This window comes from Oryzias latipes, chromosome 4, assembly GCF_002234675.1.
Source record: "Oryzias latipes chromosome 4, ASM223467v1".
NCBI lineage: Eukaryota > Metazoa > Chordata > Actinopteri > Beloniformes > Adrianichthyidae > Oryzias > Oryzias latipes.
In genome coordinates this window covers 18,870,939-18,895,053 of record NC_019862.2, presented here as the reverse complement: position 1 = coordinate 18,895,053, position 24,115 = coordinate 18,870,939, and the positions used below count along the sequence as shown (strand labels likewise).

General features: G+C 38.8%; 1 protein-coding gene and 1 long non-coding RNA gene across 4 annotated transcripts in view; one reads left to right on the top strand and one right to left on the bottom strand.

The window, feature by feature from the left end:
* bcar3 (BCAR3, NSP family adaptor protein) overlaps nt 1-24,115 on the bottom strand; it is a 36,104-nt gene that overhangs the window by 9,195 nt on the left and 2,794 nt on the right. Inside the window, exons 2-4 of one of the 3 annotated variants that reach the window (XM_011474199.3) lie at nt 17,857-18,052; nt 16,610-16,849; nt 12,613-12,655 (exon numbers count right to left, since the gene is read on the bottom strand). In XM_011474199.3, coding sequence (XP_011472501.1) covers nt 12,613-12,655; nt 16,610-16,849; nt 17,857-18,044 — 471 coding nt within the window. In that variant the 5' untranslated portion in view covers nt 18,045-18,052. Of the gene's footprint in view, nt 1-952; nt 1,650-8,699; nt 9,052-12,612; nt 12,656-16,609; nt 16,850-17,856; nt 18,053-24,115 lie in introns of those variants that run through there. The other 2 variants (XM_011474200.3, XM_023954367.1) reach the window with 2 other exon arrangements.
* Nucleotides 12,801-16,347, top strand: LOC111947372. The gene is made up of 2 exons (XR_002873188.1): nt 12,801-14,970; nt 15,684-16,347. It is a non-coding gene; the product is annotated as an uncharacterized LOC111947372 (long non-coding RNA).

Here is a 24,115-nt window from a genome sequence, read left to right as displayed (position 1 = left end):
TCAACAGTTCCCAATCCTCGTACCCTAAAACCCTTATCATCAAAACATATTTACTGTTTAAGCATTACTTTTTTATTTTGTTTTTTAAACCAAGATCTCAAGATTCCTTTTCATTTCAGTCAAAATATTCTATTAGTAAAGCTTGTTAAAATCCATTTAAAGCTGCAGCACATCAGTACATTTCAAAAGGTTCACGACAAACAAAAGCAGTTTGGTGAACTCTGTAAAAAGAGACCTAAGAAAAGTACAACATAACTAGAGAGAAGCAAAGCGGTGGGAGTATCATGGTTTGAAATTCCCCCCTGCAAATAATATATTTTACGGTTCATGACAGTTCACTCGATGAGTGTTGAAGTATAACACAAAGGAATGTATCCAAAGATTAAAGCTGATTGTTTGGCTAAAATAAAGGAAAAACATTTTAAACTGCACAGTACTTGAAGAAAACATTTGGTCTTCTTACGGATGTGATAAAAACAAGAAGGTGATATTAAATAATCTAAATTTAACTATTTCAGCTGAAGGAAAATTGTGGTTTCAATTAGTACTGAAATATAAAAAAAGGGAGTAAAATGTAGATTTTTTTCAACTTTTCCCTTTTGGTGTTTCAAATTGAGTTGTTTTTTTCCAATAATATTTGCCCCTATGGTGATAGTAATGCCTGACTAGTCTAAAGTGTCCTCAGATCTCAATTCTCTAAGCTGTTTGCACAATGTTTTAAAGAATTCATTTGACAAAAGTGAAAAAAAAAACTCTTATAACAACAGTGAAAATCTGTTTTTGGTTAAAATGTTGTCAAAGTACTGTCAATATTTTGGAACTAAACTGGAAAATTATGTAGGTCACACCTACAGTAATACTGCAAATTGACTCAAGTGGAATTCTGTTATAGTTCAGATAAAAATTCAAAGCATTCAACAGGGAGTTTAAAAAAGGACAAAAACGTGCTTACATTGCAGCTGCTAGGTCTCTGCATCGTGATCTCTTTCCCCCTTCTTCAAACAAACTTCATAGCCGACAGAAAATGTCATGTGCTTTCCATTTGTTATCTCCGGTATCCAGCAGTCGACTTGTTAAACCCACACAAGCCGTCATCTCTCGGCACTAATCAGACAATGTGCCCTCTCGGTCTGCCTTTCTCTGACTGTCTGATTTTGCTCTTCATTGCTGCTTTGTGTCACGTGATGTAATGACACTGACTGGAAACCGTCCACCTGCCCTAACCTGCCTCCATACACACGCCTGCCTGTCACACACACACACACACAAACAATGGAATGACGCAAACATTCCCCTCAACCTGTTACCAACTGTTACAGCTTCCTACAAATGAGAAATGGCATTATTCTTACGTTCAGGTGCTCTCTGGGTGAAGGGGATCTCTAAAATCATCACTTCATCTTTTTGATTTCGCAGCAGGAGAATCCATGCACCCCTGGAGTTGGCCTTTCATCTACTTTACATGTTTATTTGTGCTGCCTTTCTGCCAAAACAAGAGACTTATCACTGATTTGCTACAAGATGGCGCTTCTCCATTACAGCCCTCAGGCTTTCCTGCCCTGCATGTTAAACTCGTTTCCCTGCTTTAACGCACCCCATGAAATGACTGCGCCATTATTCTGCACAGATCATAAAGAGATGATGAGCTGAACCGGATGAGCTGTCGTCAGACATCCAGCAGGAAAGTTGTATATATATAATAATTATATATAGTACAAATATTTTTAAAAAATCCAGCTTTTCAATTTTTGGACAAATGAAGCCACAGTCAGAATTTGTTGGGTCTGTCTGACCATCTACTGTTAGTGTCCAAAAATATGAAGCAAACCTTCCCTCATGTAATAAATGTAACAATTTGTGCACAGCATGTCAATGACCCATTGTCTATCTGCAATCTGTACAAGCTCAAACCAAACAAAATGAAAATATGTATGAAAACCTTTATAAAAAACCCTTAGTGCAGCCTTTCTTGTACCTCTTGCACCTCTGTCACTCCCTTGTTAGGTGGTAACAAATGGAACCAGGGTTGTGTGTAAGTCACAGTACCATGAGGGCAGCTGTTGCTCACATTTCACAATACTGGGTTTTTCTGAGACTAAGTTCAGTTCAACCCACAACCAAGGTCACATAAAAAAATGGGGGGGGGGGGGGGGGGGACATGCAAAAAATGAATTTATTTTTTTTAGAACCAGGTTTTAGTCATAACTTTTTCTGTAATTGCATGTGATGAGTGTTTCAGATTTCTACAAAGTGGCACTGAGTCAGGTTGAAACATTTTGTACCACATAGAGACAGGATGTGAACAGGAGGTTCCTGAGAATGACCTGAAGTATGTAACTGGTGTCTCCAGAATACTAAATGATTTGGGAAGCAGTACAAATTGGAGGTCATGGAACCTGCATTTTCTTTGGTTTTGCTTTCTTTTTCATTATTTCTTTTCTGACTTGTGATGCTGAACTTCATCACCTGAGCAGCATGTTTTTCCTGTTGCACTGGAAGAGGACAGCGCCAACAGCAGATTAAACGAACTCAAATGTTTTGTTCTATTGCTCTCTGACATGGACTCTTCTTACATCTGAAAGACTGATCCGTAAAAGGTTCAGAGTGGTGATGTAAGGTGGAAACAAGGCAAAGTCACCTTGTCTACATAAAAGGATGAGAATAGGAGAGTCGATGAGCCGTGTAGTTGATGACCTCCAGCCTGCTACAGGACATCGTGCCTTTCAAATGTCCTCATTCAGTGTCCTTCACATCTCAGCAGGCACCATTTACACTTTTCCTGACTGGTCCAGAAAGCCTGACACTTTTTTTGCAGTCACTAACTGCTGTCTTCAATCCATGATCCTCACATGATCGGCTGAACCTGATCAGAATACTGAAGAGTTCTTGACGGGTAAAGGCTATTCACTCTTAAAGGCCGTCATCCTGCCGTGCTGAGCGATTGATTTAAAAGAGCAGCAGCGATTACCTTCACTTTGGAATTAAACCCATTCAGGTAAGTAATTATGTCAACTACTACTGCCCTATTGACCTCGATTGGGATGGGGAAAAAAAACTAGTTTACACACAACACTCAGCACAATGTTCACATCAGCTGCTAGTTTTGCTCCTTTTCTTTCTCTAGCGTTTTACGCACGCCTGTTCAGCAGTTCATGTGGGCATTAAGGTGCACGGACATGAAGAAAAAAGGTCAAAGTAAGCGTCGCAGTAATAAAAAAAAGTCTATTTGAGTATCGTTGCATTTTTCTGAGTGTCGAGAGAGTTTACAAACTTTTTTGCTGTAGATGACTGACTTTAGTTGTCAAATATGCCATTAAAGTACTATTTGAGCTTTGTCTCTCAGAGTATTTTAACAGTGTGTAGCCTAACATTGATACTACAGGTCAGAGAAAAACAAATCTAATTAAGATGAAACAACAGAACCTCTCAGATTAAACAGTAGTTTGAATTTGTACTGACGCTGTAAAGCTGCACTAGAAAACTACACTAGACTAAAAGTAATAAACGGAGGCTGCTATTTGCCAGAGCTCACTAAAACCATAAAAACTCTTCAAATGTGGACAGATCTCATAAGTCTCCATCTGTGCTTCAACATCTGATATAAAAAACTGTTTGAATCCTTTTAACTCCTTGTCAACCATAAAGTGTTTTGTTTTGCACACTATGCATCAAACATTAACCTCTCATTATTAGAAAAAAAAACTGATTTGGGATGCATTTGAGAGGAAAATATGTGTAAACGTAAATGGAATAAAAACAATTCCATAAACTGCAGTGCATGATGCTAATATGTCTTTAGAGAGAGAGAAAAAAAGGAAAAAAATCCCCTTTAAGGAGATCTGTGGAAGTGGACAGTGACTGTGTGTGCAATTAATTACACTGTATTCTGGACAAAAAAAAAATCTAAGCGCAAACACAAAGCCCACTGTGCAGAGGGATTTCAACTGATTGGATTAACTTCCGTTTTTACTTGTTGCTGAATTCAGAAAATCCTCATGTTCCACACCAAATCGTTTGATGCCGTGCCCACCCATGATGCCTCAGTGACCAGTAAGACGCACATCTGTATAAGCTGCTTCACTCAGTGGAAAACGAATGACCTTTGACAGCAAAAAGCTGATCCTTGTTATCCCATACACATGCACCCAATTGAAAAAAAAATAACATAATCCTTAACTTGCATCCATCCTGTGCGTCTAGATTTGTTATGAACTAAATTGTCATTTAAGGATTCCATGACCACTTATAGATATGCAGATTAAAGCAAAATATTACCAGAGACTATGAAATTCTTCCACTGCAGCCGCCCTGATTTGAAAGTGTCAATGTGACAATAACCATTACGCAGCTTCACTACAGTTATTTTAAGGTAAGAGGATTTGGACAAAACTGAAGCAGACACTGGAGCTGAATATCACAACAAAAACAGTCGATTTGTACCTGATTCCCAAGTTCACGATTTGATTCCATTAATTTGTTTTTTTCATGTTTTCCCTCAAAACCTTTTTTGGGTCATAAAAAGACTTTTTCTCTTCTGTAAAATAAACATGAAGTGTGACTTTTTGAAAAAAAATGAAGAATTTTTACTGCTAGAAAACATACTGTAATTACTTTGAAGAAAAGTCAGTTTGATGAATTAATATTGATTTTATAGATCGGTGAAATTGATTAATATGTTTTTAAATAAATCTGGGTTTTTTCTTTGCATTTCATGTGGATAAAGGAGCAAAGCTGTTGACAGGTTATATAGTAAAAGTTTGTGTGATGTTGAAGGTGGACAAAAAGTGACCTTTATGGTGGTGGTTAGTTTCCACAGCTGTCCCCCCCAGGTGGGACAGAGTAAATTCAACACATTTCAAATTCAAACAGATTAACCTGTTAATCTTTGATGCCACAGATGTGATTATGACACAGCAGGGAAGTCCAAAAACATGAGCTGTGCCAGCTGACCTATTTTCTCTGCCCATTTCCCTGCTGATTATCTGGATCAGGTGAGTTCAGGTTCTGACATACAGGCATCAGGAATTAGCAAATCAGTCATCAGGAGTATAAAAAGATTTATTGAAAACATGCAAGGTGGTAGCTTTTTAGAGCCAGGATTAGGCACGTTTTTCTTGGAAAGTCAAACTCTGGACTAGTCAGCATCAGTTTTTTTTTGTATACATTTGTAGCAGTAACATGTAATGTATATTTGGAGGAAAAAGTGTCAGAAATACGACAGGCATAGTGCTAATGTGAGTCAACAGGATCGCCACAGAACAAATAAACATCGTAAAGGTCTCACAGTGACAGTCATCATCATCGCCAACATAAATTACAGTTCTATGATTTGGTATTTCCTCTTCCCTTGTTTCTTTAGAGTTTCACTCTGCCTGTTTTCTGAACTCCCAGGGAAGGTTCCCACGGCCTTCATCTGCAGCAGTACATATCAATTTAGCTGTCAAACTACACCGAGGTTGGGTTGAGACTTGTAGGAGTCACAACGGTGCTAATGTCTAAAATAAATTCGAAAAGTTAAAAATCTTTAGGATACGTGAGATTTATCAGCCAAAAAAAGCTGAAATGTGTGAGCTTTCTCACCCAGACTGATGTTCTTAAAGCTGAGTCCAAGTTAGAGACAGATCCTTATTTGTGTTTTTCCATTTCTACATCTTTGTCATGAGAAGAGCCCTGCCTTTCCTGTTTACACACAACTGAACGCATCTTCCTGTTTAGACTTGGAATCATTTTACCGCTCACTCTGGGACAGCCATAGAAGAATCATCACAAATGCAATCTTTGGGATAGAGTTTCCACGCCTCTTGCTGAAGACCATTTGTCCCAATGTAACAAAAAAAGAAGCTCAAATGAACTTTAAAATTGTTTTTTTGAAATTTGACTCAGAACTATTCTTTTTGTTCAAATAAATAATTTTAAAAAACTAGTACATATTAATCCTCAAAGTGTTGTGATTAGGTTGGAGGATTAAAACCTTCAAGTCCTTCATGAAGTCATGAAGTAGTTCACTCTATAAATACGAAGTAAATATTAACCCTTCTTTTAAAATGTCTTCAAAATCTTCCAACTACCGTCTTATACTTTAGATCCACAAAGTACACTTTGATCTTTCCAGGCGTAGAAACAGGAAGCCGGCCTTCTGCGTTTTACTGTGGCCTCCCGGAGAGACAGATGGAGGACAGAGTCAAGAGATGAATGGAACAAATCCTCAGGCCATTTGGAGTCAAAGCCATAGAGATGGCAGAGGAAGTACAGATGAATCAGGGAGGGAAGGCTTAAATGGAGGCCAAGACCTGATAACTTATAAGAAGTGATAAGAGATGAGGATTATGAGGACAGAAGCCTCCATGATAGTCCTGTACAGTTTCTGCCCTCAAGATAAAAATAACTGACATCCCATAAACACATTAACAACCCTCAAGTGACCAAGATAACGTGAACAGTTCTTCATCACTCATTTTAGTTACTGAATTCTCTTTTAATAATATATTTCCAAATGAAATCGGAACGATTCCTTCTACAATTTTGTTTAAAAAAAAACAAAAAAGATTTTTCTTTTTTTTTCATGTGGTTAAAAGTTGAAGTGCCCTCTAAAATGACAGCCACTGATTTCCCAAATAAAACATTCTCCCTACTAAGTGACTCAAAATGTAATTAAAAACAACTTTATTCAAACAGATCCCAGGTGAATGCTGTGTGCCTGTGTGTGCATTAACTGATTTAGTTTAAAAGCTCAGGTGCAGAGATTACTGCGCTTCACTTTAGAGCAGCCACACAGGTGTTTTTCATTTTTTAAAATTATTTAGATGGCTCAGTTTGGAATGCATAGTACAGTGCTTAAAAAATAAGCTCTCAGGAGTCAGTGCCAACAGGCTTTCCAGGAATTTGTGTATGAGTCATTTTTTTCTTCCTGTTCAGCACCAGGGAGCACCTGCATGACTTGTTTGAGCCCAGTTTAAAAGTAAAAGTAATTGGAATAAAAAAAAAAAATCACTTGTATCCCCCCAAACAGTCCATGTTGATTTTATGCAGCACTTAAAATAAAATCAGTTAAATAGGTTTGCATGAAAGTCCAATCAATGAAGGCGGGACTTAACCCTTTAGCATCAGAGCTTTAGCCGTCAGAGTTGTCATTCTTTTTACTTTTGTAACTCTTTTATGCAATTAATGTAATTCCAGCAGATTCTGAGGTTGAGACAAGCAGCTGTGCACTGATATGCAACACTTTACCGTGGTGAAAAGTTCGCAAATCGGCTGAGTCTGTTGGAGAGACAAATGGGCTCTGCACCGGTATTCAACCATAAAGTGTTGCATATCCGTACAAAAGCTGATAGCAAAAGCTGTTTTTCTCCAGGTCAACATTTGCTGATTCCCGTTGATTGAGTAAACGGACGAAGATTTACAGTATGACAAAAAGCATATGTTGTTTAGGTGTCACCAGAGATATCGTATTCAAGATCAACTCCGAGGAAATTTTTTATTTTTTTGGTGTTTTTATTATGTTGTTTTTGCATTTTTCGGATGATAGAGAACATTTTAAAGAATATTAAGCTCAAAATACAACTTTTGAGTGTTTTTTTTATTCAAGTTGTTGGGAATCAGGAGCAGATAAAAAAAAAAGCTATTGGAAAAAGACATTATTTGGGACTTACGCTGGGCGGGTCACAAGCTCATAATTATAAGACCATTGGGAACGCTTTTAAAATAGCTTAAAAGATGAACGAAGTGGGACTTTAAAGGATTAATAACAGGTGACCTTTGAACCTGTCATTTTAGCTCCAGAAGACCATCTTTATTTAGAGAACTGTCAGAGTTATTGTCCCTCCATTTTAGCAATTATGGGAAATAGTGGGGTTCAGTGACATCACATCATAAGAAACCTAAAAAAATGTTCTTCAAATAGATCCAACCCAAACAGACAGATCACATGATCACACAGTCAGCATACACTTCCTTTGGCAACTGGAATAGTCTCATCAGACTCCATGGACTTACACCTTGCATCTGTGGTGATGAAGAAATGACTAAAGCAGACTACATCACCTCTGCCTCCATCAAGGCTGCCTGCTGTCATCTAATCAACTTTACAACGTTCACGAAGTTTCACTTAGATCATGCAAAAGAAAAAACCTCCACAAGTTAGTCATCTACCAACACCAAAAAGACCATCACTTTGCTCCTGGATTCCCTCTGTCTGTGACTCTGCCACCACACACAGCGCTGTCTGTCTGCGAGCACCAGTTATGGATGAAGCCGACATATATCTCACACTCAGACAGTCACACAGTTGCTCATTTATGAGATGGTCTGGTTTGAGTAATAAAAGCCCTGTGTTCAAGAGCGAAGGGAAGAGGAGGACCATTCAGGGTGATTGCATTTTGCTGAGGCTGGAAGTGGCTCCATGTGCTTTCTGCAGGGGCTGCGTCTTTTTTTGTAATGCCTTTTTAGCGGGCTGCTCGATTGCCCTCCAGCCAGCTTTCACACAGCAACAGGAGATTACAGGAGCCCCGAAAGGTATGCCTCTATAAAAATAGCTTGGTATTAATACTTTGAAGCCCAACAAAACTCGGTTTCTAATTTAGATGTTAAAGCTAAGAAAAGGTGTTGGCTGCAGCATGCACAAAAGCAAGCGTGCAGTGAGATCACGTTTCTTTTGCATTAAAGAATTGCAGAGTGAGCGACAACATCCCAGATTCTCTCACCTTTCCACTGATGACAGAGTTCTTGTGGTTGAAGCAACACAGAGCAGCTGTTAGGGCTTTCAGGTTGCACCGCTCGGACATTGTTAATCTTTTTGGGCTGTCGCAACTGCCTTCTGCAGGATTACTTTCCCTGGAAAGACCAGTTCTGGTCATATCGAGTACTGACCCCAAAGCTGGATGACCTCATCAGTTAAAAAGACCCGCTTCATCCTCATTCTTTGGTCAAGCAAACTTACATGCCAGCCAAAAAACTATGAAATAGAAAAGTCTGCAACGTTGTAAAATTTCACCAAAAAAGCAAAGAAAAAATGAAAAAGAAAATACTCTAGAAAACCCCTTTCATCCACACTCCCCTGCAGAGTGAGCACTCCACAGCTCAGCAAGCTCTGGACATCCTTTCTCACACTCCCCCCCCCCCCCAGTGTCCCCACCCCTCAGGCTCCATGTATGGATGAGTGGAGCGGAGCGCCACGTGGGAGGAGACAGAAGTCCTGTATGGATTTAATGGGAGTGGCCCTAAGGCATAATTAACCTATCATTCCTTCAAAGCACACATGAAAGACAGAGGAATATAGCACACCATGCACATGGCACCAGGTTTTAACAAATGTAGACTTTATATCATACCTAGCAATGCGGTATTGTCAATAATAATTGCTTTTAGTCATAAGGAAAAGAACTAAATCACATGTGAGTTGTATGAATATCATTATATTTAATTAAAAGATTAAAATAACTTGAATATCTTAGTTGCTGCGATTATTATTATTTTTAGTTAGTAAGATTAAGACATTAAATAAAAGAAGAAACGCCTTATTTCTTTGGAAACAACTGCTTTGAAATCCACTAAACTGTCGTACTCTATTTTGCTCACTGAGATTCACAGAGTAAACAACAAACCCAACAGGGTTTAGGCGAAAACCTGCGGCAGTCTGGACAAAAAGACAAAAAAAGTTATGACTATTCAGCAAAGGTACCAAAAAAAGGGTGAAACCCCAGAAGCAACAAGTTAAAGGAAAACTCTGCCACTAATTACAGTGGGAACTTTGAAAGGATCTAGGAAGGAAACACATGTCGAACATTTGCTGGGGCACTACACACACACACATTCACACACACAAACTGTCAACCACAGTGGCCCCAAATCACCAGCTGGGCTAAACGCACCTTAAAATACACATATCTGTCGCTCTGGGGAATGCTCTGGAAAAAGCGACAGAAATCACTGCGTTAAGGATCTTTTTCTATGTGTGTTTGCTGTTTCTGCCAAAGAGATTCAACAAGGCAGAGCTGCAGAAATAGAAAAAGCAGCAATGAGATGTGTTCACTCTAGTCATCCTAAAATTTGCAACAATCTTTAGTTTTTTAGGGTTTACTGTGTGGAGAAAATTTTTAAAAAAAATGGAAGTTTCAGAGGGGAAATAAACTACTTGGATGAGCAGCAAAGGTCTTGTTGGTCAACCTTTAAAGCCCATTTAGCCTAAAGAACAGATAATGTTGCTTTGATGACTAAGAATCTTTATCGACATTTTTAATCATCTTCGGTCTATTTTTGAAGAATACCAAATAGAAATTCATTCACTTAAAAAATATTTTTATTTTTGTCTCTTTACACCTGGTACAATAGCTGCAAACACCAACCAGACAGTATTTATTTTACTTTATTTTCCAGATGCTAAAGGTATTTCAGAAAAAAACTAAGCAAATGATTCATTAAGAGTTATCTGGATCGGCACAACTTCATATGTCTAAGTTAGTACTCAGATTGTTAACAGGTAACATTTCAGTCAAGTGGTGGTGGCAAATAATTTAGGACTAAAATCAAGAGGTAAAAAATAGCACAGGTATTTTAAAATATGTGATTTTAGTAAAATCTGTGGATAACTAAAATGATAAACCCAATTGCTTTTTAGTATATTTGTAGTTAATAAATTAGGAATTGGAACTTTGTAGCATAAACAGCCTTTATTCCATCATTGATCATATATTTTATCAAACAGCAGTTCAGATGGGACTTAACCCCTAAGTGACAGCAGATCTAAGACATTTCTGAGGTAGTACTTCTAGTGGCCACTAGATGGTGCAATTCTCGCATCCTCTCTCTGAAATTGAATCCCATCATTGAAATATGCGTATAAGCAGTATAAGAAGTAAGCCTCTGAATTAGAGCTGTGTTTGTTTTATTTGTTACATTTCTATATTACAATTCTACTGCTGACTAAAAGCAACTTTTAGTCCACTTCAAATGATTTCAATGCAGAAAATGGAACTCGACACTATACGCACACAGAAGCAGGCATGTACACAGAGAGGATCATTGTTTTCTGAAGCTCTCCCATGAGACTGCAGAGCCTCATTCAGGAGAGAGGGAATGAAAGAAAAGGAGCAGAAGTGGGAGACAAGAAGAAGAAAGACCCAGAAAGGGATGAGTAATTCAAAATCACAGGGGATCAATCCGTCATCTTGCCATCCAAGAGTGTGGAGATTATAGAACATTGTTCAGCACTTTCTTTAGCTACAGTCTTTAACTACAGACACAAGGGAAAGTTTTAGCCACTTCGTTTTACAAAAACACAAAGAAAATGTTGAAATAACTTTACAAAAAAAGTAAAAATTTCCCTCAAATTTCTAAAAAAAAAAGCACTGACATGAATCCTAAAATATTTTCTGTTAAAGTCTGTACTTAAATACTTTTAGAAAACAAAAGAAACATCCATTTGATTTAATTTATTACACTCTCCCATTCTAGGCAAACCTCAGTGAAATTTATGATGGATCTAAAAAAAAAAAAACTAAATCCTCAATATGTCAATATGTGGAACACCTGTGTGTCTGCATGCACATCTGTGCACCTCCACACTGCAGAAAAGCAAACACACCTGGAGGAGCTGACAGCAACATTTTCACACCTATTATATAACAGGTGAAATACAGTAGCTCCATCTGCAGCCAGTGTGCACACAAAGGCACACAGAGACACACATTTTGTGGACACTGGCTCACAAAAGTCAGTTTAGGGAATAGAAGCACACACATGCTGCATGTTTACTTTTAACACCGAGGTGTCAGCATCCGTGGACTAACAGACTGTTGGATGAGCAGAGTACAGCAGGGGGGGGGGGTTTAAAGACTAGAATAGCAAGTTTCTTGCTAAAATGTTACAAATTTAGCAAAATATCCTTTTTTTTCCCTGTAGTACACCACAATGGATGTGTTTATACCCCTGAGCACTATAGAGCCAATGGCAACACAAATAGAATGTAATTTATCAAGTTGATGAAGCTTATTTGCCATAAATATGACTTCTTTGTCACTAACGGCAGAAACTCAGGTGGTGTCCGTGTTTATTTCAAGCTGCTTGACAGTGAAGCAGGAGGTTGTGTGATTTAATACAAAATTATCCCCATAGCTCTGAAGCAACTGGATTATCTTCTAAAAGATGAATGTTTTTGCTTTGACCTGCAGAGACGGCGTTGTATAACTGAACGTTTATTTTTTTTCTTTTATTTTGGTATGTAATCATGGTCTGTCCCTTTGCTTTTTGAATAAAAACAAAACCATGAAAATTTTATCATACAGACCAACATGCAAATTATTTAAGAATAAATTGATCACAGGCTTTGGTACCCAAATGTTAATTACCTTTCTATCCATAATTTGATCCCATTTAAATATGAATTCATTTTCATTCCTTCTTAAACTACATTTTTTAGAAAAGTGATCTTCAGTTAACTAGTATTGTGAGAAACCTTTATTAATAAATATATCAATGATTATTAAAGCTAATAAAAAAGAAAATTGGTCAGTAGGAAAAACGACGTTACATTTTCTACATGAAAATGATTTTGATTGATTTAAAAAAAGAAAAAATCACAGGCATATTTTGAATGCAATCTGTAAAAAAAACCTGTACCTTCACATAGTCCACAGCGGCATCCAGGGCAGCTGCAGGATCCCTGGGAATGACAGACAGAGACAAAGCCTGGTTGAGGGAACACATCCTTTAAGTGGGAGAACTCTGCTTTAGTTCCGGATCAGCTGTCAGGTCGGCCAAATTTTATGGGTGAACTGAAGCAAATTTTATGTTTTGTTTTACAGGATTAAACGTATTCCATGGGTCCAAACATGTCTCATCATCGTATATCCCATTCAAAATGTCCAGGTGGTTTTAGGAAAAAAAAAAAATAAATAAGCGAATGAATCTGAACTTTACTCTTAAAACTGGAGTCCTTTTTCTGTCTCAGTTGCCTCTCACTTTCATTCTCTTGGATCATGGTAAACATGTTCACTCTGCTGGCCCGACCTCCTCCCTTACTTTCTTTCTCCTCCCCCCATCATAACACACATCGCAGCCACACGTCTACCATTCTTAGTCCACTGACAAATTCACAGAGAGGTCACACGGCGCACACACAAACAACGGCTTCTCAGCCGCCTCCACAACCTGCAACAAACCAAGCCCGTTGCTTTTTTTTTTTGCTCTTTCTTTTTCTTCTCATCTTCACACAACTCAACTTTCCTTTGAAAATCATAAAACACGATTTTTGTCTCAGTCTTTTTCTGCAGGCGGCTCACATCCGGGAGCTCCATGAAGGAGGTAATTAGCTCAAATCCCTTGCTACATTAACAGGGTTGGTAGTTTAAATCTTTTAATACTGCAATGGAATTCCAATGGGAATATTAGCACAGTCCATTACTTACCATAGCAAATATGTTTAGCACTCTAAGCCTTCTTCTCCATGTTAATATGGCTCAAAATAATGAGTCGGATTTGGTTGTGTAACAGAACAGAGGCCTCCATTCACTCTAGGCACTTATCAAAAGCAGAGGCCTTTCTGTCACCCTCAAGATCAACTACAGTCTTTAGCAAACTGAGATTTAAGCTGGTGCAGTGCATAAGCCCATATATTTTAGGCAGAAGTATCACCATAAACAGCTTACTAGGCTGTCCTTTGCACACAGACACGCGTGTTATTCCAAAACACTGGCAGGGCTGCTGGAGCTCATCCGCAAATTTTCATATCTAAAGAAATCTGTGAAAACATTTATGTTACCTATTAGATAATGAAAACATCAACATGGCATTACATTATTACGGTGTTGTGCTTTTTCATTTTTGAAAAAATAGCACTTTACATAAACAATTTAGGATTCAGTGGCTAGAGTGCTAAAAAAAAGTTTTTAAATCAATTCAGCAGCTCCCTGTGGGTTGTGGTATTGATTTTTTGGGTTTGTTTAGTGGTTTTAAAGTGCTTTATGGCCCCTTCACCTCATGATGTTGCTGACTTTATTTTACATATGGACCGCTGAGGACTCCAAGGTTCTCCAACAATTCATTATCAACTATTTCTAGAGATAAGTGTAATTTTTGGTTTAGTTGAGAATTTGGCAGGATAATGAAGTTTTCTGGGATTGCAGAAATTGTTGAATAGAAATGTTCTTTCCACTGATATTTAAAGTCCTTTGTTACATTTTTTTACACTCAGAATTTCAGTTATTGTACATTTTTGTTAATTATTTGGCATAAATTAGCAGCTGAAGAAAATAGAAAGGTTCCAAATAGGGAAATGCAAAAAAAAAAATCTAATTTTAAAAATTAACATAATTGCTGTATTTTGTTTTGCTGCTAAGGCAACTGAAGGTTGGCTTTGTTTTTCTAAAGGCCTGAAACCTTTCCTAATAGTGTCCTGGCTGTGCAGTATAACAGTGCAATGAAAAACCACCACAGACTGACAACACCCTATGAAAGCCCTGTGGGTCAAATGAGCCAAAAAGGAGGGAAATTTCCTGTTTTTCTTTCATTCAAAAGTCCCTCTGACATTCAGAGAGCCATGATTTCTAATATTGTTCCTAGTTCTTGATTAAAGTTAAAGTTAATTAAATTCTTTTGGTGAACACTGACAAGGGAAATTGTAGTGAGATGGCCCAGGCATTCCTGGGTACGACTAAATTTGTCTTTTCTGCCCACATTTCTAAAACAGCATTGGACAGCGAGTTCTTCTGCCTCTGTGACCACAAAACCAACCTGCTGCACAGTCAGGGGCACACTGAGAAAGGGCTGAGGCAATGGAAAAGAAAAAAAAAGGAGAAAAAGAAAAGACGCACTTGCCACAGTCTTTTTCTGGCTATTTTCGCTCTTTGTGCTCCACCACACAATACTCAGCATGACCACAACCAGAGTTTGGGAAGACAGAGAAAGAAGGAGGGGATGGGGACGAGAAGGGAGGTCAGGAAAGTGGCAGCATGCAGGATCTGTCAACGGCCCATAGAGGTCAGTGTGCTTCCATTTAACATGTGACCAGGCTGATGATTTACAGCACCTTTGAAGAATTTTTATGAAAAATCTTAAATATCAATGCTTTATTTATGTCATAAATATATCCTCAAAGTATGAATTACACAGAAAATGTGTTTTTTTTCCTATTCATTTTGGCATAAATACTAGATTTGCACTTTCCATGCCATTTTGGGTTACCGGAGATTCTTTATATATCAAGCTGACTTAAAAAAAATATTGGATCAACCTTCCTTGACAAAATGCAATACCAAATGTTTTAAAGTCCTTAGATTATATTTTAAGCCATTATTTTGAACTTTAGGTTAAAAAAAATTGCTTTGCCATTGGTTTTTTTAAAAGTAGACCTCAGAATTTTAAAATGACTTATGCACTTTTGGATACTTTGAGTCACTAAAAAAGTCAAAGTATTTTTAACAAATTAATATTGGAAATTGCAAAACATAATTTAATCTTTTGTTGAATTGGGATTAAAATAGAATAATGAACCAGTAATTCTGTTCAAAATCAGTTTCAGAATTGGTCACATAAACATGCATTCCCCCACAAACACACGGAAATGGAAAATTATATTTGCAACTATCAGCTAAGCCTAGAAAGCAAACAGCAGGTTTTATGAATAATAAAATAAAACATTTTTCTCCATCTCTGTATTACATGCACTCTTTTCCTTTTACTCTGCCTCCCAGCTGTCCTCCTCCAAAGCTGCCTCCTCTTCCTCCTACTCTCTTGGTGGTCTTGATGTGTCCACTGAGGTCAAGAGAAAGACAAACTGTCCAATCGGAATCTGGTGCAACGTAAGGTCAGGGGCCACAGGTCGGCTGACAGCATGGGTCATAAAGACCGACTGAGCAGCAATTCCACACCTTCATTTTCTCTTTATAGGAAGCTCACATGAGAACTCTGAGGAATTCTACATGAGTTTTGGAATTTTCTTGCAAATATAAAAGCAAACATTTCTTTCAAAAAAAAAAAAAGCAAATGTACATGTTTGCGTTTTTTATTTTTCTCAAAGAGTGTCATTTCAGCGTGAAGCGTTTGGTTCATTCAGCATCATTCAGTGGGATTACAAAGCAGCTCAGTATCCAGCCACCTGCAGAGGCTGAATCTGACCCGAACAAATTATGTCAGCCGCGTATGAAACAGATCCAGTGTGGAGGCGCGCAGATAAAGGGAACAGACAAAGAGTTCACAGTAATCTGTGATCAACCCCGACACACCCGCACCTACAAAGGAAACCCAACTGCTCAGGGCCACGCGCACACACACATGAACACACACAAACGCACACAAAGCTGGCTATATCTAATCCAGCCTTTTGTAACTCTACACTCTTGACAGATAGATGGGAGGACGTGATGAGAGATGAGCTGTGTGAGCTTTCTCTGAAGTCGAGCTGACTGCCACACCCCCTCTGGGCTATATTTACAACCTTCTCTCTCTTCATGCTAACCCACCCTCCATGTCTCTGTCATGCCCCACTCTCAAGATGAGCAGTTTTTATCTTTATGGCCGTCACTTAACTTTATATTCACAGTAAGTCCAATTTTATTCAAAACAAACTAAAAGATTAAACAGGTCCAACAAAACATTTAGTTTGTATTTCAACAAGTACCTGTAACTATTAAAGTCCTCAGTGATGTCTGGGGCCAGTGAGGATGTCGTGGGTTGATGCATGTGTCCTGGAGGCAGTGATGGGTTCCTGCAAAGTGAGGCCTGATTGGCTTTAGGCTCCCATGTGAAGCTCCCATGGGTGCTGCTGTTCCCAGCTCCTCTCTTTCGCCGAGGCAGAGTTCCATGGATTGAGATGGGCTGGTAGGCTGCAGTGGGGATATCTGGTACGCCAGGAGGCAAACTTAAGCCAAAAACAAATAGAAATGAGTCAGTGTTTCATAAAAAGTTTGTTTACACAATATTTGACAGATTAAAACGAATTGGGCCTTGATGTTCTTTAATATTAAAAATCCACTCCAATCATCTTTTTATGTGTTTTAAAGCCTTCCCAGAGGTCTTTTAATTATTATGATGCCATTTCTAGGGAAAATCAAAAAAGCTGTGTCATTTTCTGTGACGCAGTGGCGGGGACTAGTTTCACGGAGCGCAACCCCCCCAACCCCCCCCCCCCCCCCGACACACACACACATAAACACATACACACTCTCAGTTCTCTGTTTACATGTTGTCTCGCTAGCTTACAGTCCCTCACACCCCCAAACTAACATTGCTGGGGCAACAAAAGTGGCGATCAGTGTTGGAGTTATTCAGCCGTACAGTTTAGTTTTGAAATGACCAGCTCGGATGAGGAAAATGAAGACGTAAACGGATTAAGTAGCCCAAAAGCATCAGAATGGAGCAGAGCAGGGAGCTTGTGCTTGCAGAAACTTCTCTGTCTACACTTTTAAGATCATTCCAATGGCATTTTTTTTGCTCCAAATTTTATTCATGATTCGAATAAAGAAATACACAGAAATTAAATTTCAAGCATAATTTTCTCCACGCATGTCCTCCATCATCAGAAAAATGCTACAAGAACATGTTAAAAAAAACATAATTTTCATCAAAAGAGCAAAAAGGATTTAAATAGCATTAGCATATTGTATTTTAAGTAAAAAGAGCAGTTTAACCCTTGTGCTATCTTAGATGACCCCACCCTTGCATTGACGTGTTCTCTCTACCATGACAAAGGTGGATAAAGGTGGAAAGATTTCATGTAATCCATGGACACCAGTGAAGATCACAAATCATTGAAGAAAAAAGGTTCAGAGTACTGTCTAGTGGGTCTAGATGACCCAACTCCCAATGTTAAAGTGCCTAGGATAGCACAAGGGTTAAAGCACAAATAGAGAGGTCTTTAAGACTTACCCAGGTTTGGCACCAAGGAGGTCCATGGAGGTGGTGAGGGAGGCCTGAAGCCTCCTGGAAGAGCAGATTCCACTACTATGGGGGGCAAGGGAGGCGCTGGGCACTCCTGTGTGGGTGGAGCCTCTTCCAAGGGTGTGGTGAGCATGGAGGGATCTGGGTAGACTTGCAAAGCGCCCCTCCGCCATCATTCTCCACTCTAGTAGGACACACAATCGGTTAGAGTCCAGCAGAGAACACAAGTCATTTCCTGAACAAATTTAAGAGGAGCGGCTATGACGTGTTCCAAAGAATAAATAATAATTTATAAAAATGTGTATCAGTTAGTAATAAAACGGAGTTAACGCCTGACAGAAGTTCCTCAAGAATGCATCAACATCATTATGGGAAATGCAGGTTTGCAACCATGGAAACAAAAGTCAAATGAGGTCAACTTTAATCTTTCAGTCGCATGATCTGAACAAAAGCAGAAACTGACGTAAACTCAAACCGATAAGTTTTGGATCAGGAGCCACATTGGCACATTTGCCACACCAGAAGACATGACAATCGCTCACTTATCTTCATACACCTTTAGGTGATTAAAACATGCCACAAAGCATCAGAGGGAGGTGAGAAATATGCTGTTATGCAATATGTACTTTAATGTCTATCTAAATATTGCATGAACAAGTTTAGAAGCCAGAATCCAGAAGTTATAAAAAAAGAGTAAAGGTAAGATTGTAATACAAAACATTGAAACAAGCAGCAATTTATCATTCTATAAATTGTATGAAAACAACAACACTTGTCTGCTTCTAACTATTTATGCACATGTTGCAGCTCTGCAGACAGACACAACTATAAATACGCAGTGATGAACAGGTCAGCTAGCTCAGCAGGGTTGGAAAACACTGGGCAGGTCTTCGAGAAATTCCCCTGCGGTGTGATGATGACTGGACAGCGGGCCGTCTTGTGCTCGGAATCACTGACAGGGCATGAGTCAGTCATACTCGAGCCAAAATATCATGACATGGCAGATATGCAGGCAGACAAGTTTCAATACATCCTAATGATTCTAATCTTATCAGACTCAATAATCTGACGTCAAGGAGTGTACTTGTTGTTTGATTTATCTGATTGGGATCAGGTAAATCCCAATCAGATAAGCAGCAGAGCTGCAGTCTAGTCAGAAAGAGGCAGACCAGACGAAGACCCACACCTGAAGGGATCTGTGTGGTGAGTTAATATTAAAGACTAATAGATGATTACATTTTTTTTATTAAATGTAATGTCTACCTGTTGCACATAGCTCTATCTTTGCTGAAGGTTGGTTTTGGTTAATTTATTTTCTGGTGAACTCAATTTTAAAAGGAACAAACGTTTATTTTTTTGTTTTTTTCTGCACAAAATTACTTGTGTAATGCCTCTTTAAGTGCACGAAAAGAAAAAAACAGATTTTACAGCAAAAAGAGAAATCAAATAAACTTCTACTAATCTCAATTTAAAGTGGAAATCTTCACCTATCTTGGCAGCATCGTCGACAAACTGGGAGGATCTTACGCAGACGTAAAAGTATGCACCAGCAAGGCAAGAGCTACATTCCATCAACTGAAGAACATATATGGATCTGACTCTCAAGACCAAGATGAGGATCTTTAACTCCATGGTAAAACCCATACTACTCTATAGTGGTGAGACATGGAGGACTACTGCTGAGCTGATGAAGAAACTCCAGACCTTCATCAACATCTGTCTCAGAGGAATCCTGATGGTGCACTGGCCCAACATCCTCAGCAACCAAGAGTTATGAGAAAGGACGGAGCAGCAACCAGTAGAGGAATACGTCTTCAAAAGACGATGGCGATGGGTTGCCACACCCTAAGAACACCTGCATCCAGCACTACAAGGCAGGTACTAACATGGAATCCCCAAGGAAAAAGAAAAAGGGGGAGACCTAGGAACACGTGGCGCCGAGATCTGGAAGCAGGGGTCAATAGCATGGGGAAACCGTGGATACAGCTAGAAGAACTCTCCCAAGACCGGCCTGGAGAGCTCTTGTATGCGGCCTATGTCCCAACCGGAAGTAACAGGCGAAAGAAGAAGAAAGAATCTCAATTTAATATGATGGGGAAAAAAACTTTGTTTTCTACAAGCATTGTGTTTTTCTAATTTATTTATCCTGTTCAGGACAGGCACTGAAGTATCTCATATGAAAAAAAAAAATCTTTACAATGTTATAGTTTAAATGATATAAAAAAACAACAACAATAGCTGCTGGAGTTCTTTACAGTTGGACCATGTCTGAAAATCCTCAAAACAACTTTTTTCTTTAAAAAAGCAAGTGTCGCATTAAACACAGAGATAAAACTGATCTATTCAACTAACTACAGTTTTATGTAAATTCTATCGAATTAACATACCTAGAAAAATGTGGAGTACAAGAGTTTGCAGATTTAAGAAGTGTTGATTAGGTAACTGTTATGCAAAAAGAAATGTTTTTGAGTATATTTGATGTGCAACCAAGTGAATGAAGAGTTTAACAACAGAAAACAGACTTCTGTGGTCAAAAAGTTTGACCTTAAGAATATTTATGCTGCCCCGAAGTTTGCAATGTTAGAGCCCATTATGTAAAAATAAAAACAAACGTTTTAAACTTTCCTGAAACCTTTTTATTGCAAACCAAAAGAAGATGGGTAAATGTTTCATTTTTCAAAATCGGATTTGAAATGGAACAAAGCAGTGACTTCAACACGGAGTCACCTCGCTTGTAAAGACAAAAGTTAACAGATGCAAATGAGTGAGGAACAGCTGGCTCGTTCTGCACTCTTGGGTGTGATAAGTAAGTTCATAGACAGTAAAGAAGCACTACTAAGGCATCCTGGTGTGGATTCCTCTGAGGGGCAGAAAGACTAAAGGATGAGCACCACTTGGAAGACCCTGAGGGATTCAGCTGTGTGTGCTTTTTCAATTGTGCATGTGCATTTGTGTGTGTGTGGCCCAGACCATCTGGCAAACACACAACCACCTTTGCAGTGGAGAAAGGACCAGCTCCCCCAGGGTGAAAAGGCAAGCACTTACACTCATGAATACTTTGTCAACCACTGTGTTAAATTGATTATTTATGCAAAGAGCTGCTGGAAGTCATTTAAAGAAAATGGGAAGAATCTCACAGCCTTCTTCTAATTTTACTTCTCTTCAGATACTTCCTTCTTCTCCTTCCGTTCCATCTATTTTTCAATTCTGCTATATTTAAGTCACTTTGCTCCTTTTTTTTAACCCTTCCCTTCTATTCTGACCCCCTTTACTCAGACATCCATGCCTCCTGCCGTTTGTCCATCTTCTTTCAGGCCCCAGACTTTGTTTCCTTCTTCTCTTTGTCCGACCACCATTCACGCTAATACACTTTTCTTTCCCCTCTTCTCTTTACGGCCTCATCGTTTTCAGTCTACAGCTGTTGGGCTATCGGTCAAATCTCCCCACAACGCGTGCACATGCTCAAAAGAGTGTTTTAGATTTCTCTGCAGGTTTTAAACTAATGCCAAAACCTCTCTGTGCAAAATATACCAACAGATCTGATGAACTAGTAAAAGGATTTGCATGTTTTGTGTGTAATGAATTAATTATATCCATGAGTGGAGGGGGCCATTTATAAAAGCTGACTTTAGTTTTCTCTGATTTCATTGGAAATCTCTCTGTGCCAGAAGGTATTTATAGCAACAAACTGATTATCATACCATTGTGCATCACTTAGCACAACCAAAGCCAGGATTAAAAACATTAATTCAACACTGAACTAAGTGTTGAATTAATAATTTAAAAGTCTTGGATCTGAGTGTATAGCTTTAAATGAGTGAGAATAAAAGAAAACCTTCCCACTTTTATATAATTGGCTGAAGCTTTTACACATTCATTTTTTCCATATTTGATCTGTCTTGACTTTGGCTGTTTTATGTCTAATTGAAATCCAACTCTTAATGTCTGTCATTCATCCTGTGTAGCCTATATTTACATATAGTTGGTATTTTTATTGTCATGTCTTTTATCATCTGAAGCATGTTGCTGCATTAACGAATGCAGCGGTTTTAGTGTGGGCGCTGTCTAGGATCAGCTGCTGCTGTTGGCGAGGTTTTGCAGGACAGATGTGGCTTCAGGACAGGGATGTGTTAGACTGGGGGAGGAAACATCAGAGTATTCTGATTGAGATAACTGTCATGTTACCTCTAACACCAAGTTCAACACCTACAGTAAAGAAGCACTACTAAGGCATGCTGGTGTGGATTCCTCTGAGGGGCAGAAAGACTAAAGGATGAGCACCACTTGGAAGACCCTGAGGGTCTTTATGGCTTTTTTAGGGTTCAGGTTTCTCCCTATTTGTGCTTTAAACTGCTCTTTTTACTTAAAATACGATATGCTAATGCTATTTAAATAATTTTTGCTCTTTTGTTTTCTAAAAAGTCCATCTAAAAATCACTGTTGCTGATTATGCCAAAATCCCAAGAAATCACATGATCAGGCTAGAATAGGACACATTGGAAAAAAAAAAACTGGAGTAGAAACGAAAACCAAGGTCTGCTAAGTTAAAAGTGTGGTAATAAAGAAAACATTAAAAATTCTGTTCCGTCTTTCCAGAATGCAGCTGCCGTACGGAATTTATTTACTGGATATTTTATAAAGCTGTGAGTAGAAAAAGAGACATGTTGTTTGATAATTAAAAGTAGTTCATTACTATAAATATAGATACAAAAACACAATAACATGCAGGAGCTTGAGTGTGAAAAGTGTTTTCTTTAGTACGAGGAAACAGACAAAACAGTAAAGTGAAGTTCGCTCGGTCAGCAACATTTGTGAAGAACCTTGAGATGGGAACACACAGACACACAAACAAATGGAGGCACAAACACATGGCTTTGAGTGGGAACAAAAAGGTCTTGAAGTTACTCAAAGAGGAAACAGCAAGACAAGCATGGAGATGGTAGTAAACACATTATCAGGGGTGACTGACAATAAAACAAAAGGGCTTGTTTCTTCCCTTCACTGACAAAGATTATCTGTTTAATTCCCCATATGCCCTTGAGGGTTGGAGACTCTACCTTCCTGTTAAATTTAGCTTGATTCAGTCCAACTGTTTGATCACAAGCTCTCCAGCCCAGACTACACATCAATTTAGGAGTCAGAAAGCACTTTGCTTAATCCTTTCAAAGTTGTGGTTTTAAAATTGGGGTTTTGGGGGGACTGGTGGGAGCCTGTAAGTAAGGCTACCTGTCCCTATTTAAATCCCTAACTCCACTGACAACAGACAATTCAGGTCCGACAGACAGCTTTACACGGGTCCTCTGGTTTACAAAATACAAAACCAACATAGAGATTTTCCTTTCTACACAATAATATGCGTTTACATCAAACAGTAAGTGTCCCATGCTGCAGCAGCAGCAGCCTGTCATTACACACATGCACACACACCCACACACACAACAGCGAGGACAAACAAAAACATGTATGGGAATAAGAGGTTTTCTCTATTTGGCTTAAAGTGTCTTCCTGTTTTGGCAATCACATGAACACACACACATGCACACAAAGTGTGTTTGCAAAACCACCCCTCACCAGTAGTGAACAATGGGAACAAGTGTCACATGACTGCTGTGCAGAGCCAGCCTTTGTTGAAAGGAGAAAGAGGTGTCCTACTGTGGCGCACCGAGTGTGGGCCTACCAGCGTGCACGTGAGTGTGTGTGCAACACACTAATGAGGCTGTTATTAAACGCCACAGCAGTAGCTGCCACATCACACTTCTAAATCTTAGCATGTTGGTCTGTCTCTCTCTTTCTCACACATTCACACCCAACCTTCCTCAGCGTGAGCTCCCAGATTGTGAGTCTACACAGGGGGAGAAGATACGCAGTGTCTGAAGGGTTGTTGATAACCCTGATGAGAGCTGAGTCACACTGGGTCAGCTGAAGCTGGATGAGAAACATGTTTAAAGTTGCTCTTAAAACAATGCCATTGTAAAATAATATTTTATACACACTTTAGGAGGGCTCCAGCAGGTTTTTTTAAACTAGCACCAAAGTGTTAACTCTATAAGAGGTCATCTATGTTTCCAATTTTTTTAATGCGTTGTAAAGCTTTGATAGTGATAGTTGTTCCCTATGTTTACCTTCTGAAGAGGAAAAAAATAAAGTGATATGGGTGTGAAGAACCAGAAAAGGACGCGGTGTAATTGATGAAAGATGACAGTTTTTGCAGTTCACTGCTTTCAAAAGTCAGCGTTTCCACAATTCT